This window comes from Lampetra fluviatilis, chromosome 67 (genome assembly GCF_964198595.1).
Source record: "Lampetra fluviatilis chromosome 67, kcLamFluv1.1, whole genome shotgun sequence".
Lineage (NCBI taxonomy): Eukaryota > Metazoa > Chordata > Hyperoartia > Petromyzontiformes > Petromyzontidae > Lampetra > Lampetra fluviatilis.
The window spans coordinates 4,061,319-4,078,130 of NC_136341.1; the positions used below are offsets into that span (position 1 = coordinate 4,061,319).

At 54.8% G+C, this 16,812-nt stretch overlaps 1 protein-coding gene across 1 annotated transcript in view; it reads left to right on the forward strand.

Annotated features, from left to right (window-relative positions):
* The window catches only part of LOC144952371 (uncharacterized), a 217,961-nt gene extending 211,628 nt beyond the window's left edge, over window positions 1–6,333 (forward strand). The window contains exons 4-5 of the mRNA XM_078882761.1: window positions 4,831–5,169; window positions 6,310–6,333. Coding sequence (XP_078738887.1) covers window positions 4,831–5,169; window positions 6,310–6,333 — 363 coding nt within the window. The remainder of the gene's footprint in view (window positions 1–4,830; window positions 5,170–6,309) is intronic.
* Window positions 6,334–16,812: the final 10,479 nt, after the last annotated feature.

A 16,812-nucleotide genomic window follows, 5' to 3' on the forward strand; every position in this document is an offset into this window, starting at 1 on the left:
AGGCGAGCTGCGTAAATTGCTTCAAGGCGTCGCATGCGACACGAGGTTGAACATTCATCGATTTGTGTTCGAACGAACGTGGAGGGTGAGGAATGAATTTGCGAGCGTGGGGGTTGAGGCTGAGTCGACCTAGGGGAGGAACAGGGACGGGTTCAGATATTCGCGCGCTGTAACCGGTGGGGGTCCAATCTCATTGGCCGGAGTGATTTTTTATTAATTTTCACTCGAGCGAATGAAACTTCACCAAATCATTCGAGCGAATGAAATTTCACCAAATCACTCCAGTGAATGAAATTTCACCAAATCACTCCAGCGAATGAAATATCACCAATTCACTCGAGCGAATGAAATTTCACCAAATCACTCGAGCGAATGAAATTTCACCAAATCACTCGAGCGAATGAAATTTCACGACGTCACTCGAGCGAATGAAATTTCACCAAATCACTCGAGCGAATGAAATTTCACGACGTCACTCGAGCGAATGAAATTTCACCAAATCACTCGAGCGAATGAAATTTCACGACGTCACTCGAGCGAATGAAATTTCACCAAATCACTCGAGCGAATGAAATTTCACGACGTCACTCCAGCGAATGAAATTTCACCAAATCACTCGAGCGAATGAAATTTCACGACATCACTCGAACGAATGAAATTTCACCAAATCACTCGAACGAATGAAATTTCACCAAATCACTCGAGCGAATGAAATTTCACGACATCACTCGAGCGAATGAAATTTCACCAAATCACTCGAGCGAATGAAATTTCACGACGTCACTCCAGCGAATGAAATTTCACCAAATCACTCCAGCGAATGAAACTTCACCAAATCACTCGAGCGAATGAAATTTCACCAAATCAGCGGAATGAAAGTCACGGGCTGAGACGTTCGGCCGATTGAAACGTCAGGAACGAAAGTGAATGTCCCTGCGTGAATCAGTTGCGCTCAGCAAAGACAAAGGTGATCCGTGCGGCCTACGCTTGCCTAAGGGGCAGGTGCCGCTCGCGGTCAGCTGCAGCGCCGATGCAGGGTGGCACCAGGGGAGACAAAGGCGGCCGGGCGTGGTGCTGGCCACCCACCCCCTCGTGTGCCACAGTGCCGGCAGCCTTCATAGGCGCTACTCGCCAACAGCACTTGCCCCAACAGTCTGTTAGAGGCTACACGGGGGTACTTTGTATTTGTTTGTATGCGTGTGTGTGTGTATACACTTAGTGCCCTGGCAATGATTATTTAAGGTCGCTATAGACATTTTAATTATTATTATATTTTTCTGTATGGCTATGTGTGTGTGTGTCCTGTATATGTGTATAGGAGGGGAGCGGTGGGTGTAGTGGTTAGCGCTACGCTGCGCTACGAACCTGGCGACCCGGGTTCGATTCCCGCTCACGGCCAACACCGGCGGTGACGATTATCTGAACCGGTCCCGGGCCTCCCCTAGGTCGACTCAGCCTCAAATGAGTACCTGGTGTAGCGGTGTGTAGTGAACATTGTCACTGGGGAGACAAAGGTGGCCGGCCGTGGTGCTGGCCACCCACCCCCTCGTGTGCCGCGGTGCTCGCTAATAGCACTTGCCCCTATAGTCTGTTAGAGACTACACGGGGGATTTTTGTCTTTTTTGTATGTATATGTGTGTGTATATGTGTGTATCCGTGTGTGTGTGTATATGTGTGTGTGTCTCCGTGTGTGTGTATATGTGTGTGTGTCTCCGTGTGTGTGTGTATATGTGTGTGCGTCTCCGTGTGTGTGTGTGTATGTGTGTCTCCGTGTGTGTGTATGTGTATGTGTCTCTCCGTGTGTATGTCTGTGTGTGTATCTGTGTGTGTGTGTATGTGTGTGTCTCCGTGTATGTGTATGTGTGTCTCCGTGTGTGTGTATGTGTATGTGTGTGTGTATGTGTGTGTGTATGTGTATGTGTGTCTCCGTGTGTGTGTGTATGTGTCTCTCCGTGTGTGTGTATGTTTATGTGTGTCTCCGTGTGTGTGTGTATGTGTGTGTCTCCGTGTGTGTGTGTGTATGTGTGTCTCCGTGTGTGTGTGTGTGTATGTGTCTCTCCGTGTGTGTGTGTATGTGTGTCTCCGTGTGTGTGTGTATGTGTGTCTCCGTGTGTGTGTGTGTGTATGTGTCTCTCCGTGTGTGTGTGTGTATGTGTGTGTCTCCGTGTGTGTGTGTGTATGTGTCTCTCCGTGTGTGTGTGTATGTGTGTCTCCGTGTGTGTGTGTGTGTATGTGTCTCTCCGTGTGTGTGTGTATGTGTATGTGTCTCTCCGTGTGTGTGTGTATGTGTATGTGTCTTTCCGTGTGTGTATGTGTATGTGTCTCTCCGTGTGTGTGTATGTGTGTGTATCCGTGTGTGTGTATGTGTATGTGTGTCTCCGTGTGTGTGTGTGTGTATGTGTCTCTCCGTGTGTGTGTATGTTTATGTGTGTCTCCGTGTGTGTGTGTATGTATATGTGTGTCTCCGTGTGTGTGTATGTGTGTGTGTCTCAGTGTGTATGTGTATGTGTGTCTCCGTGTGTGTGTATGTGTGTGTATCCGTGTGTGTGTATGTGTATGTGTGTCTCCGTGTGTGTGTGTATGTATGTGTGTGTCTCCGTGTGTGTGTATGTGTATGTGTGTCTCCGTGTGTATGTGTATGTGTGTCTCCGTGTGTGTGTATATGTGTGTATCCGTGTGTGTGTGTGTGTATGTGTGTCTCCGTGTGTGTGTATGTGTATGTGTCTCTCCGTGTGTGTGTGTATGTATATGTGTGTCTCCGTGTGTGTGTATGTGTGTGTATCCGTGTGTGTGTATGTGTATGTGTGTCTCCGTGTGTATGTGTATGTGTGTCTCCGTGTGTGTGTATGTGTGTGTATCCGTGTGTGTGTATGTGTATGTGTGTCTCCGTGTGTGTGTGTGTGTATGTGTCTCTCCGTGTGTGTGTGTATGTGTCTCTCCGTGTGTGTGTGTATGTATATGTGTGTCTCCGTGTGTGTGTATGTGTGTGTGTATGTGTGTGTGTATGTGTATGTGTGTCTCCGTGTGTGTGTGTATGTGTCTCTCCGTGTGTGTGTATGTTAATGTGTGTCTCCGTGTGTGTGTGTATGCATATGTGTGTCTCCGTGTGTGTGTAAGGATAGGTGGTGGTCGCAGGTTTCTGAGGAGATGGAGTCTGCCTCAGTGGCCCGCGATCACAAATCACTATTTAATTCCATCAAAAAAGTAACCTGCAGCGCCACACCTATTACCATCATTAGAGGAAAAAACGGTGATCCAATCTCCGACCCCCAGGAACAGGTTTGCAGATTTGCTGAGCATTTCTGCGAGGTCCTGGGGGAGGGAAAATCTCTCAGCCAGGAAAACATCATGGCACAAAGTGGGGATAACCCTGCTGAGGCTGCGGTGCCTCAAATATTGGAAGAGGTCACCCCCTGTGAGTGGCTGGCTGAGGTGCCAGCTGTTGAGGAAGTACTGAGGGCGATCCGGAGTCTGAGACCAGGGAAGGCACCCGGCAGAGATGATCTCCCAAGCGAAATGCTGAGGGAGGGTGGCGTTTGTGCACAGACTGCCCTATATGACATCATAACAACAGTCTGGACCACTGGACGGGTTCCGCAGGACTGGAAGGATGCCCTGGTGGTCCCCCTCTTTAAGAAGGGGGACCGTACCGACTGTAACAACTACAGGGGCATCTCACTCCTCAGTGTGCCGGGTAAGGTCCTGGCAAGGATTATTCAACATCGCCTTGCTAGGCACGCTGAGGAGAGGCTTGCGGAGCCCCAATGCGGTTTCAGGAAAGGGCGGTCCTGCACAGATGCCATATTTTCTGTCCGTCTGCTCCAGCAGAGGTGTAGGGAATTCCAAAAAGACCTACATCTCTGCTTTATTGACCTGGTCAAGGCCTATGATACCATCAGTAGGACTGGGCTCTGGGTTGTTCTTCGTGCTTTCGGAGTCCCTGACCCTCTGCTCACGATCATTAAGGACCTTCATGATGGTGAGCGGGCCCGGGTAAAACTACGTGGCCGGGAGTCGGAGCCTTTCCCTGTACACCTTGGGGTGCGACAGGGATGTCCTCTGGCTCCCACATTATTTAACATCTATTTCGACTGCGTAGTTCGTGAATCCTTCAATAGCTGTACCGGGGGAATTACCATTTGGTACAGATATAATGGGAGGCTGATCGACGCCCGGGTGCGATCAAGGGATGGCTCCCTATTGGTCAACCACGTTATGTATGCCGATGATTTGGTAATAGCTGCTCATTCAGAAGAGGAGTTGGAGACGCTGCTGCTGAGACTGGAGCGTGCCACTAAGAGGTGGGGCCTTACCATCAGCCCCACCAAAACTAAGCACCTGCCTGGGTATTTTGTACCATCGGGCACTCCACCCCCACAACTCCCAATCGGTGATAGGGCAGTTGTGGAGAGAGTGGAGAGTTTCCCATACCTGGGCAGTGTGCTTATGACCGGCTCCAGTTTATCAGCAGAGGTCTCACTCCGAATCAGTCGAGCGGCAATATCTTTTCATCGGTTGCGTAACGCTGTGTGGAAGCTACCTGGTCTGTCGCTCCGCACGAAGCTTCAGGTCTTCTCGGCCACGGTCATTCCCTCCCTTCTCTACGCTTGCGAAACGTGGACCCCCCTAGTGGAGCATCTTCGCCGGTTGGAAACATTTAGGCTGGCCTGCCTACGATCCATTCTGGGTTTAACCAGGCTGGATTGTGTGAGGAGCTCACAAGTCCTTGAAAGATCTGGGCAAAGTCCCATCAGTGAGCTCCTCCGGCAGGCAAGGCTGCGTTGGCTGGGTCATGTAGCCCGCATGCCCAGCCACCGCATGCCTAAACAGCTTTTGTTCGGCCGGATCGAGGGGGCTAAACGGGCGCGGCACGGGCTAGAGAAGAGATGGAGTGATGTGGTACAGGAGGACGTGGAGCTGAGTGGACTTGCCGATGACTGGTACCAGCGGTGTCAAGATCGGCCTCAGTGGAGGAGGCTCGTGAAGGACGCTACTGGGCAGTTGGAGGCAGTCGCCCTCCAACAACAACGGAGGGCGGAGGAGCGACGCTCACAACAACGAGCGGAGCGCCGGGTGGCTAAAGCACAGCAAGTTGGCACAGTAGGGGGCACAGGTGGTGCATCAGCCAGTCATCTCGGTCATCTCGGTCAGTCGACCCGTGGCACCTGGGTCTGCCCCGTGACCTCCTGCCAGCGGGCGTTCGACACTTCACGTGGCCTCAGGGTGCACATGGCCTGGCACAAGCGTCGTGGTGACGTCACCGCCACTTAGTGGCGAATGGCGGTTGTTGTTGTTGTATGTGTGTGTATCCGTGTGTGTGTATGTGTATGTGTGTCTCCGTGTGTATGTGTATGTGTCTCTCCGTGTGTGTGTATGTTTATGTGTGTCTCCGTGTGTGTGTCTCCGTGTGTGTGTGTGTCTCCGTGTGTGTGTATGTGTGTGTGTCTGTCTGTGTGTGTGTGTCTGTGTGTGTGTCTGTGTGTGTGTGTCTGTGTGTATGTCTGTGTGTGTGTCTGTGTGTGTATGTATATGTGTGTCTCCGTGTGTGTGTGTCTGTGTGTGTGTGTCTGTGTGTGTGTGACCCAGCCAACGCAGGCAAGGCTGCGTTGGCTGGGTCATGTAGCCCGCATGCCCAGCCACCGCATGCCTAAACAGCTTTTGTTCGGCCGGATCGAGGGGGCTAAACGGGCGCGGCACGGGCTAAAGAAGAGATGGAGTGATGTGGTACAGGAGGACGTGGAGCTGAGTGGACTTGCCGATGACTGGTACCAGCGGTGTCAAGATCGGCCTCAGTGGAGGAGGCTCGTGAAGGACGCTACTGGGCAGTTGGAGGCAGTCGCCCTCCAACAACAACGGAGGGCGGAGGAGCGACGCTCACAACAACGAGCGGAGCGCCGGGTGGCTAAAGCACAGCAAGTTGGCACAGTAGGGGGCACAGGTGGTGCATCAGCCAGTCATCTCGGTCATCTCGGTCAGTCGACCCGTGGCACCTGGGTCTGCCCCGTGACCTCCTGTCAGCGGGCGTTCGACACTTCACGTGGCCTCAGGGTGCACATGGCCTGGCACAAGCGTCGTGGTGACGTCACCGCCACTTAGTGGCGAATGGCGGTTGTTGTTGTTGTTGTTGTGTGTGTCTGTCTGTGTGTGTCTGTGTGTGTGTGTCTGTGTGTGTATCTGTGTGTGTGTCTGTGTGTGTGTGTCTGTGTCTGTGTGTGTGTGTGTCTGTGTGTGTGTTTGTGTCTGTGTGTGTGTGTGTGTCTGTGTGTGTGTGTGCGTGGCGCTGTCTACCCCACTCCCCGCCCTGCACAGAGAATCTCGACGGGGAGTCAATGAATGGAGCCATCAGACTCCGGGGAGTGTGGGTGGGGGGAGGGAGTGGGGGGGGGAGTGGGGGGAGGGAGTGGGGGGCGAGGGAGTGGGGGGAGTGGGGGTGTAGGTGGAGCGGTGGCGCAGCGGTTAGCGCACAACGTTCCACCACCACCTCCACCACCACTAACTCCACCATCACCATCGCCACTCCACCACCGCTACCACCACCAACTCCACCACCACCACCGCTACCTCCACCACCACCACCAACACCTCCACCACCACCACCACCAACTCCACGACCACCACCACCACCACCTCCACCACCACGACCACCAACTCCACCACCACCACCGCCACCTCCACCACCTCCACCACCAACTCCACCACCACCACCACTAACTCCACCTCCACCACCACCAACTCCACGACCACCACCACCACCACCTCCACCACCACCACCACCAACTCCACCACCACCACCGCCACCACCACCACCACCAACTCCACGACCACCACCACCACCACCTCCACCACCACCACCTCCACCACCACCACCACCACCACCTCCACCACCTCCACCACCTCCACCAACTCCACCGCCACCACCTCCACCACCAACTCCACCACCACCACCACCACTAACTCCACCACCACCAACTCCACCACCACCAACTCCACGACCACAACCACCACCTCCACCACCACCACCACCTCCACCACCACCACCACCACCACCATCACCACCACCACCACTTCCACCACCACCAACACCACCACCAACTCCACGACCACAACCACCACCACTACCTCCACCACCACCACAATATCCACCACCACCACCTCCACCACCACCACCACCAACTCCACCACCAACTCCACCACCACCAACTCCACCAACTCCACCACCACCTCCACCAACTTCTCCACCACCGCTACCAACTCCACCACTACCTCCACCAACTCCACCACCACCACCAACTCCACCACCAACTCCACCACCACCACTAACTCCACCTCCACCACCACCAACTCCACCACCACCACCTCCACCACCACCTCCACCACCACCTCCACCACCACCACTAACTCCACCACTAACTCCACCACCACCTCCACCACCTCCACCACCACCACTAACTCCACCACCACCACCTCCACCACCACCACCACAAACTCCACCACCTCCACCACCACCACCACCTCCACCACCTCCACCACCACCTCCACCACCTCCACCACGCTGCTCCACCTCACCGCGTGCACCAACTCACCCCTCGCCATGCAAACACGTGGACGTCAACTCGTCCCACGCTGCACAAGCCTGATGATTGTTCAACACGTCCCACGTGACTCTCTAAGCAATTGTCTGCAGACGCACACACGGACACACGCACAAAGACAAAGATCCCCCGTGTAGCCTCTAACAGACTGCTGGGGCAAGTGCTGTTAGTAGCGAGTAGCAGCAGCACCTATGAAGGTAGACACAGACAAAGATCCCCCGTGTAGCCTCTACAGACTGCTGGGGCAAGTGCTGTTAGTAGCGAGTAGTAGCAGCACCTATGAAGGTAGACACAGACAAAGATCCCCCATGTAGCCTCTACAGACTGCTGGGGCAAGTGCTGTTAGCGAGCACCTATGAAGGCCGGCACGGTACACGAGGTGGTGGGTGGCCACCACCACGCCCGACCGCCTTTGTCTCCCCAGTGGCGATGTTTACTAAACACCGCACCAGATACCCATTTGAGGCTGAGTCGACCTAGGGGAGGCCCAGGACCGGGTTCAGATAATCGTCACCGCCGGTGTTGGCTGTGAGCGGGAATCGAACTCGGGTCGCCAGGTTCGTAGCGCAGCGTAGCGCTAACCACTACACCCACCGCTCCCCACTGACACACACACATTTACACAAACACTGACACACACACACCCTGACACACACACACACACGAACACACAAACACACATAAACACGCAGAACACACAAACCACACAAATGCATAAACGCAAAAACACATGAACACACACACGCAGAACACACAAACACATGAACACACAAACACATGTGAACACACATACACAAACACACATAAACGCACACACGTAAACACTCACACACATAAACATGCAGAACACACAGAACACACAAATACATAAACGCACAGACACATGAACACGCATAAACACACACACAGAACACACAAATGCATACACATAAATACACATAAACACACACACACGCAAAACACATAAACACACACATATAAACATACAAATACAAACACACATAAACACACACACATAAACACTCACACACATAACACATAAACACACAAAAACAAGACAAAGATCCCCCGCGTAGCCTCTACCAGACTGTTGGGGCAAGTGCTGTTAGCGTGCACCTATGAAGGTAGACACAGACAAAGATCCCCCGCGTAGCCTCTAACAGACTGTTGGGGCAAGTGCTGTTAGCGAGCACCTATGAAGGTAGACACAGACAAAGATCCCCCGCGTAGCCTCTACCAGACTGTTGGGGCAAGTGCTGTTAGCGAGCACCTATGAAGGTAGACACAGACAAAGATCCCCCGCGTAGCCTCTACCAGACTGTTGGGGCAAGTGCTGTTAGCGAGCACCTATGAAGGTAGACACAGACAAAGATCCCCCGCGTAGCCTCTAACAGACTGTTGGGGCAAGTGCTGTTAGCGAGCACCTATGAAGGTAGACACAGACAAAGATCCCCCGCGTAGCCTCTACCAGACTGTTGGGGCAAGTGCTGTTAGCAGCAGCACCTATGAAGGTAGACACAGACAAAGATCCCCCGTGTAGCCTCTACCAGACTGTTGGGGCAAGTGCTGTTAGCGAGCACCTATGAAGGTAGACACAGACAAAGATCCCCCGCGTAGCCTCTAACAGACTGTAGGGGCAAGTGCTGTTAGCAGCAGCACCTATGAAGGTAGACACAGACAAAGATCCCCCGTGTAGCCTCTAACAGACTGTTGGGGCAAGTGCTGTTAGCGAGCACCTATGAAGGTAGACACAGACAAAGATCCCCCGCGTAGCCTCTACCAGACTGTTGGGGCAAGTGCTGTTAGCAGCAGCACCTATGAAGGTAGACACAGACAAAGATCCCCCGTGTAGCCTCTACCAGACTGTTGGGGCAAGTGCTGTTAGCGAGCACCTATGAAGGTAGACACAGACAAAGATCCCCCGCGTAGCCTCTAACAGACTGTAGGGGCAAGTGCTGTTAGCAGCAGCACCTATGAAGGTAGACACAGACAAAGATCCCCCGTGTAGCCTCTAACAGACTGTAGGGGCAAGTGCTGTTAGCGAGCACCTATGAAGGCTACCGGCACTGTGGCACACTTCGGCTCGTGTACACTTCGTGGTTTAAATTTTTTTGGCATCACCGATAAACCGAATGTGTTGGCAAAACAAACCGTTAAAAACCGGTTCGAGTTGGGGTTTTTGTGCGTGCGCGCCTGTGTGTGCCGCACATTCCGAAACGTCGATCAATGTCCATCGCACGCCAAACGGTGCCGTTTGTTGCTGTTCGTCCGTCGGCGCTGTTAACCGGTTCGTGAACTTTGGAAACCGGTTACCGATCTTGCAAACGGTTACCGCTTACAAATAATAAATATATACAACGTAGCCGTGTGTGTGTGTGTGTCACTGGGTGTGTGTCAGTGTGTGTGTCACTGTGTGTGTGTTTGTGTGTGTGTCAGTGTGTGTGTGTGTCTGTATATGCGTGGGGAGCGGTGGGTGTAGTGGTTAGCGCTACACTGCGCTACGAAGCCGGCGACCCGAGTTCGATTCCCGCTCACGGCCAACACCGGCGGTGACGATTATCTGAACCGGTCCCGGGCCTCCCCTAGGTCGACTCAGCCTCAAATGAGTACCTAAGGCGGTGTGCAGTAAACATCGCCACTGGGGAGACAAAGGCGGCCGGGCGTGGTGCTGGCCACCCACCCCCTCGTGTGCCTCAGTGCCGGTAGCCTTCACAGGTGCTACTCGCTAACAGCACTTGCCCCAACAGCCTGTTAGAGGCTACACACACACGCGCACACATACACATACAAACACAACAACAACAACCGCCATTCGCCACTAAGTGGCGGTGACGTCACCACGACGCTTGTGCCAGGCCATGTGCACCTTGAGGCCACGTGAAGTGTCGAACGCCCGCTGGCAGGAGGTCACGGGGCAGACCCAGACGCCACATGTCGACTGAGATGACCGAGATGACTGGCTGATGCACCACCTGTGCCCGCTACTGTGCCAAATTGCTGTGTTTTAGCCACCCGGTGCTCCGCTCGTTGTTGTGAGCGTCGCTCCTCCGCCCTCCGTTGTTGTTGGAGGGCGACTGCCTCCAACTGCCCAGTAGCGTCCTTCACGAGCCTCCTCCACTGAGGCCGATCTTGACACCGCTGGTACCAGTCATCGGCAAGTCCACTCAGCTCCACGTCCTCCTGTACCACATCACTCCATCTCTTCTCTAGCCCGTGCCGCGCCCGTTTAGCCCCCTCGATCCGGCCGAACAAAAGCTGTTTAGGCATGCGGTGGCTGGGCATGCGGGCTACATGGCCCAGCCAACGCAGCCTTGCCTGCCGGAGGAGCTCACCGATAGGACTTTGTCCAGATCTTTCAAGGATTTGTGAGCTCCTCACACAATCCAGCCTGGTTAAACCCAGGATGGATCGTAGGCAGGCCAGCATAAATGTTTCTAACCGGTGAAGATGCTCCATTAGGGGGGTCCTCGTTTCGCAAGCGTAGAGAAGGGAGGGAATGACTGTGGCCGAGAAGACCTGAAGCTTCGTGCGGAGCGACAGACCTGGGTAGCTTCCACACAGCGTTACGCAGCCGATGAAAAGATATTGCCGCTCGACTGATTCGGAGTGAGACCTCTGCTGTTAAACCAGAGCCGGTCATGAGCACACTGCTCAGGTATGGGAAACTCTCCACTCTCTCCACAACTGCACCATCACCGATTGGGAGTTGTGGGGGTGGAGTGTCCGATGGTACAAAATACCCAGGCAGGTGCTCAGTTTTGGTGGGGCTGATGGTAAGGCCCCACCTCTTAGTGGCACACTCCAGTTTCAGCAGCAGCGTCTCTGAGTGAACAGCAATCACAAGATCATCGGCGGGGGGAACCACCAGGGCATTCTTCCAATCCTACGGAACCCGTCCAGTGGCCCAGACTGTTGTTATGATGTCATGTAGGGCAGTCTGTGCACAAACGCCACCCTCCCTCAGCATTTTGCTTGGGAGATCAGATCTGCCCGGTGCCTTTCCTGGTCTCAGACTCTGGATCGCCTTCAGTACTTCCTCAACAGATGGCACCTCAGCCAGCCACTCACAGGGGTGGACTTTTACTTCCAATATTTGAGGCACCGCAGCGTCAGCAGGGTCATCCCCACTTTGTGACACAATGTTTTCCTGGATGAGGGATTTACCCTCCCCAGGATCTCACATAAATGCTCAGCAAATCTGCAAACCTGTTCCTGGGGGTCGGAGATTGGATCACCGTTTTTTCCCCTAATGATGGTAATAGGTATGGCGCTGCAGGTTACATTTTTGATGGAGTTAAATAGGGATTTGTGATCGCGGGCCACTGAGGCAGACTCCATCTCCTCAGCAACCCGCGACCACCACCCATCCTTGCAGCGCCTCACAGCTCTTCGAACCTCCGAGCGAAGACTGCGGTAAGCCTCCTCATTCTCTGACGTGGGATGCTGTAGACGATGAGAGTGGGCCTGTCGCTTTTATTCAACCATCCTGAACACCTCCTCTGTCAGCCAGGGTCTCTGGGGAGGTCTGGACCGGTAACCCAAAGCAGCCATTGCAGCTGCATGAGTCAAAGTCCTAAAGCTCGCCTATTTACCCTCGATATCAGGAGGAGTGGGGGACGATGCCAACCCCAGACGCAAGCGATGATGAAATTCTTTCTTGCAACTTTCGTCAGCTAATTGAGACCAGGCCACCTTTGTTTGGAATGGGGTCCTGGGTGTACACCCACCACCGGAGTGGAAGAATGGCAGGCGCATCTAGTCGATGGTCAGAGGGCAGATCAGCTCCACGGTAGGTCCTGGTGTCAAGGACATGGGCTCGCATCCGCTGGTCCGTCACTATGTAGTCCAGCAGATGTTCTTGCTTGGACCCGGCATGCATCCATGTTGTGTGGATGCGCCGATGCTGGAACAGCGTGTTGGTAATTACAAGCCCATGGGCTGCACAAAAATCTAGCAGCCTCCTACCGTTGTTATTGAGCTGATCTGGCCCATGCCTTCCAATCACTCCAGACCAGGTGCCAGCATTATGACCAACTCGGGCATTGAAGTCACCCAACAAGATGACTCTATCCCGAGGGGCCACTTTAGCATCGGACTAATCGGCCTTGCCTGGATCCCTCCACGGATGTTCGTCTTCGGTGGGGGCATAAGTAGCCACGACCACCACTCCTCGCCTCCGGTTGATGGGAAGGTGAGCCCAAAGTAGCCTGGGGCTTACAGCTTCCCACACCTCACCGCCACGCTCCCACGCCCCCTTAATTCTTATTTTTTCGAAGAAGAGCCACTCCCTGTTGTTTGGCAGTCTGCTGCCCCGAGTGGAGGACTGTCCACCCCTCACGGTGGCAGGAGCCAGAGCCGGTCCAACGGACCTCCTGAATGCCGCAGAGATCCAGACGGTACCGGTCCAGCTCCCGACAGAGGAGTGGCAGCCTCTCCTCCGCAATGAGCGTTCGAACATTCCACGTGGCCATCCGTAGTGGCTTTTCGTTGCTTCTGGAAGAGCCCCGAGGGTAAAGATTCAATCTCCTGGCTCCGCCAAATGGGGTTTGGCCAGGAGACGTCATAGACGCCTGTCCCCCCGGGGCCTCCGGCACAAGCGTATTAGTTAGATATTTCAGTCGTGGTTTAGTGGTAATTTATTGAAGGTGAAAGGGTTACCAGCCCCTCGAACCCGTCTAGAGCCCCCATTTAGCCACTGTGGTGATCACAGCGTTGCCCGTCCGGCACCGTGAGGAGGTAGGGGTTGTTTTGCCGCGCACACACACACGCACACACACACGCACGCGCACACACGCACACACGCACGCACGCACACACACACGCACGCACACGCACGCACCCACGGACGCACCGATTTAAAATGAAATTACCTCGGCGTAGTTGAAGATTGTCGTTGTCAGAGACTGAAACTGCCTCTCACTCCCTCGTGTGCCCGGGCCTCTCCATCCGTCCCATCGCCACCACCACCACCACCGCCACCTTCATCTCCAATGCATTCACAACATATCTCTCCTACTACTCCTCTCGTATCTCTTCTCTCTCTCTCCTCTCTCTCTCTCTCCCCGCCTCACTCTAGGCAGGTACACAGACACTCCACCGCTGGATGAGCACCACCTCAAGCCCCGTGTCGCTCACGGGGCCCGTTTGACCATACTTCGCCTCGCTGGTCAGTGCGAGGTTTTGCTACTCTCTCGGGCTCTCTAATCTCTCCTCTCTCTCTCGCTCTTCTGTGCTATCTCTCTCCTCTCTCTCTCCTCTAAGATGCCCCCATCCGTCTTTGTATCTCTCCCTATCAACTACCTCCTCCCTCTCTCCAACTCTACCTCGGTCTGTCGTTCTCTCTCGCACCCCTCTCTCTCTAGAGCTCTCCCCCCCCCTCTCTCCCCCCCCCCTCTCTCCCCCCCACTCTCCCCCCCTCTCTCTCCTCCCCCACTCCCCCCCCCCTTTCCCCCCCTCTCCCCCCCCTCTCCCCCCCCTCTCTCATCCCCTCTCCCCCCCTATCCCCCCCCCTCTCTCCTCCCCCACTCCCCCCCCCCTTTCCCCCCCTCTCCCCCCCTCTCCCCCCCCTCTCCCCCCCCTCTCTCATCCCCTCTCCCCCCCTCTCCCCCCCCCTCTCTCCTCCCCCACTCCCCCCCCCTTTCCCCCCCTCTCCCCCTTCTCCGCCCCCCTCTCTGCTCCCCCACTTCCCCCCCTCTCTCCCCCCCCCTCTCCCCCCTCTCCGCCCCCCTCTCTCTCCTCCCCCACTGCCCCCCCCTTTCCCCCCCTCTCCCCCCCCCTCTCCCCCCCCTCTCTCATCCCCTCTCCCCCCCTATCCCCCCCCCTCTCTCCTCCCCCACTCCCCCCACCCTTTCCCCCCCTCTCTCCCCCCCTCTCCGCCCCCCTCTCTGCTCCCCCACTTCCCCCCCTCTCTTCCCCTCTCCCCCCCCCTCTCCCCTCCTTCTCTCCCCCCCACTCCCCCCCCTCTCCCTTCTCCGTTTGTCTCCCCACTCCCCCCCCCATCCTCCCCCCTTCTCTCCCCCCCCTCTCCCCCCCTCCCCCCTCTCTCCCCCCCTCTCCCCCCCTTCTCTCCTCCCCCACCCCCCCCTCTCCCTTCTCCGTTTGTCTCCCCACTCACCCCTCCCCTCTCTCCATTGAGATCGGAGAACACGCGCATGGGGTAGAGATATCACCACCACCACCATCATCACCATCACTACCATCACCACCACCACCATCATCACCATCAACACCACCACCACCACCACCATCACCACCATCACCACCACCACCATCATCACCATCAACACCACCACCATCACCACCATCACCACCACCACCACCATCACCACCACCAGCATCACCACCACCATCACCACCATCACCACCATCACTACCATCATCACCACCACCACCATCATCACCATCAACACCACCACCATCACCACCATCACCACCATCACCACCACCACCACCATCACCACCAGCATCACCACCACCATCACCACCGTCACCACCATCACCACAATGATCTCCAGTGATCTCCATCCAACAGTTTTCAGTTTCATTGATTAGGTATAGCCCTGTGAGCCATTCGGCTCTTGAATCGGGTGCAACCGCAATGAACAAAAAAAACAAAACCATGAACAAGAAAACATCTTAAAGTGACTAAACGCGCAAACAGAAAAATCCAGGAAAAAACTGCAAAGTCTTCCAGAAAAACACCCACCGTACACCAACGCTGTGTGCAAAAATCCCAGTGGGATGCAAGTCAAACAACAACAACAACCACAAGACAACTTAGATGAAGGCCATCACTGCGAAACAGATGGACACGTGGGATAGATAACTCAAGCAAGTTAGAGACATCATCGCCACCATCACCACAGTGATCTCCATCCAGCGGTGTCAAGATCGGCCTCTGTGGAGGAGGAGGCTCGTGAAGGACGCTGCTGGGCAGCTGGAAGCAGTCGCCCTCCAGCTACAACGGAGGGCGGAGGAGCGACGCTCACAACAACGAGCGGGGCGCCGGGTGGATAAAGCACAGCAAGTTGGCACAGTAGGGGGCACAGGTGGTGCATCAGCCAGTCATCTCGGTCATCTCGGTCAGTCGACCCGTGGCACCTGCTGGGTCTGCCCCGTGACCTCCTGCCAGCGGGCGTTCGACACTTCACGTGGCCTCAAGGTGCACATGGCCTGGCACAAGCGTCGTGGTGTCGTCACCGCCACTTAGTGGCGAATGGCGGTTGTTGCTGTGCAGTAATTATCATCGCCACTGGGGAGACAAAGGCGGCCGGGCGTGGTGCTAGCCACATTGCCGGCGTTCATAGGTGCTGCCACTCGCTACTAACAGCACTTGCCCCTACAGTCTGTTAGAGGCTACACGGGGGATCTTTGTCTGTGTCTACCTTCATAGGTGCTGCTGCTATTCGCTACTAGCAGCACTTGCCCCTGCAGTCTGTTAGAGGCTACACGGGGGACCTTTGTCTGTGTCCACCCTCACAGGTGCTGCTGCTACTCGCTACAAACAGCACTTGCCCTGCAGTCTGTTAGAGGCTACACGGGGGACCTTTGTCTGTGTCTACCTTCACAGGTGCTGCTGCTACTCGCTACTAACAGCACTTGCCCTGCAGTCTGTTAGAGGCTACACGGGGGACCTTTGTCTGTGTCCACCCTCACAGGTGCTGCTGCTACTCGCTACAAACAGCACTTGCCCCGACAGTCTGTTAGAGGCTACACGGGGGACCTTTGTCTGTGTCTACCTTCACAGGTGCTGCTGCTACTCGCTACTAACAGCACTTGCCCCAGCAGTCTGTTAGAGGCTACACGGGGCTCCTTTGTCTGTGTGTGTCTCTCTCTCTCTCTGGCCATGGAACTCGCTCTCCCGCCGTGCGCACGCGGCAGGAGCTCACGGCTCGGTAATTAAGTGGCGCTGCGTCAGTGCTCGCCAGCTCATCCCTCTGATGTTTTGCGTGCTGCAAAATCACGGGAACAACGATACATCGAATAAAACGCGGACAATTTTTTTTGTTACAAATAAAATTACAAACTCCCCCACCCCCCATCTCGTTTTTACCCCTCGGCTCCGATAAAAAAAAAACTTTAAATTAAAATAAGCACTCGTTTTTGGGGGGGTCGGTGGGTTTTAAAAAAAATCATTTTACAATTTTTGTTTTTTAGTATTTTCCCCATACTTATACGTGGAATAAAACGCGGATTTTTTTTTGAAATAATAAAATTACAA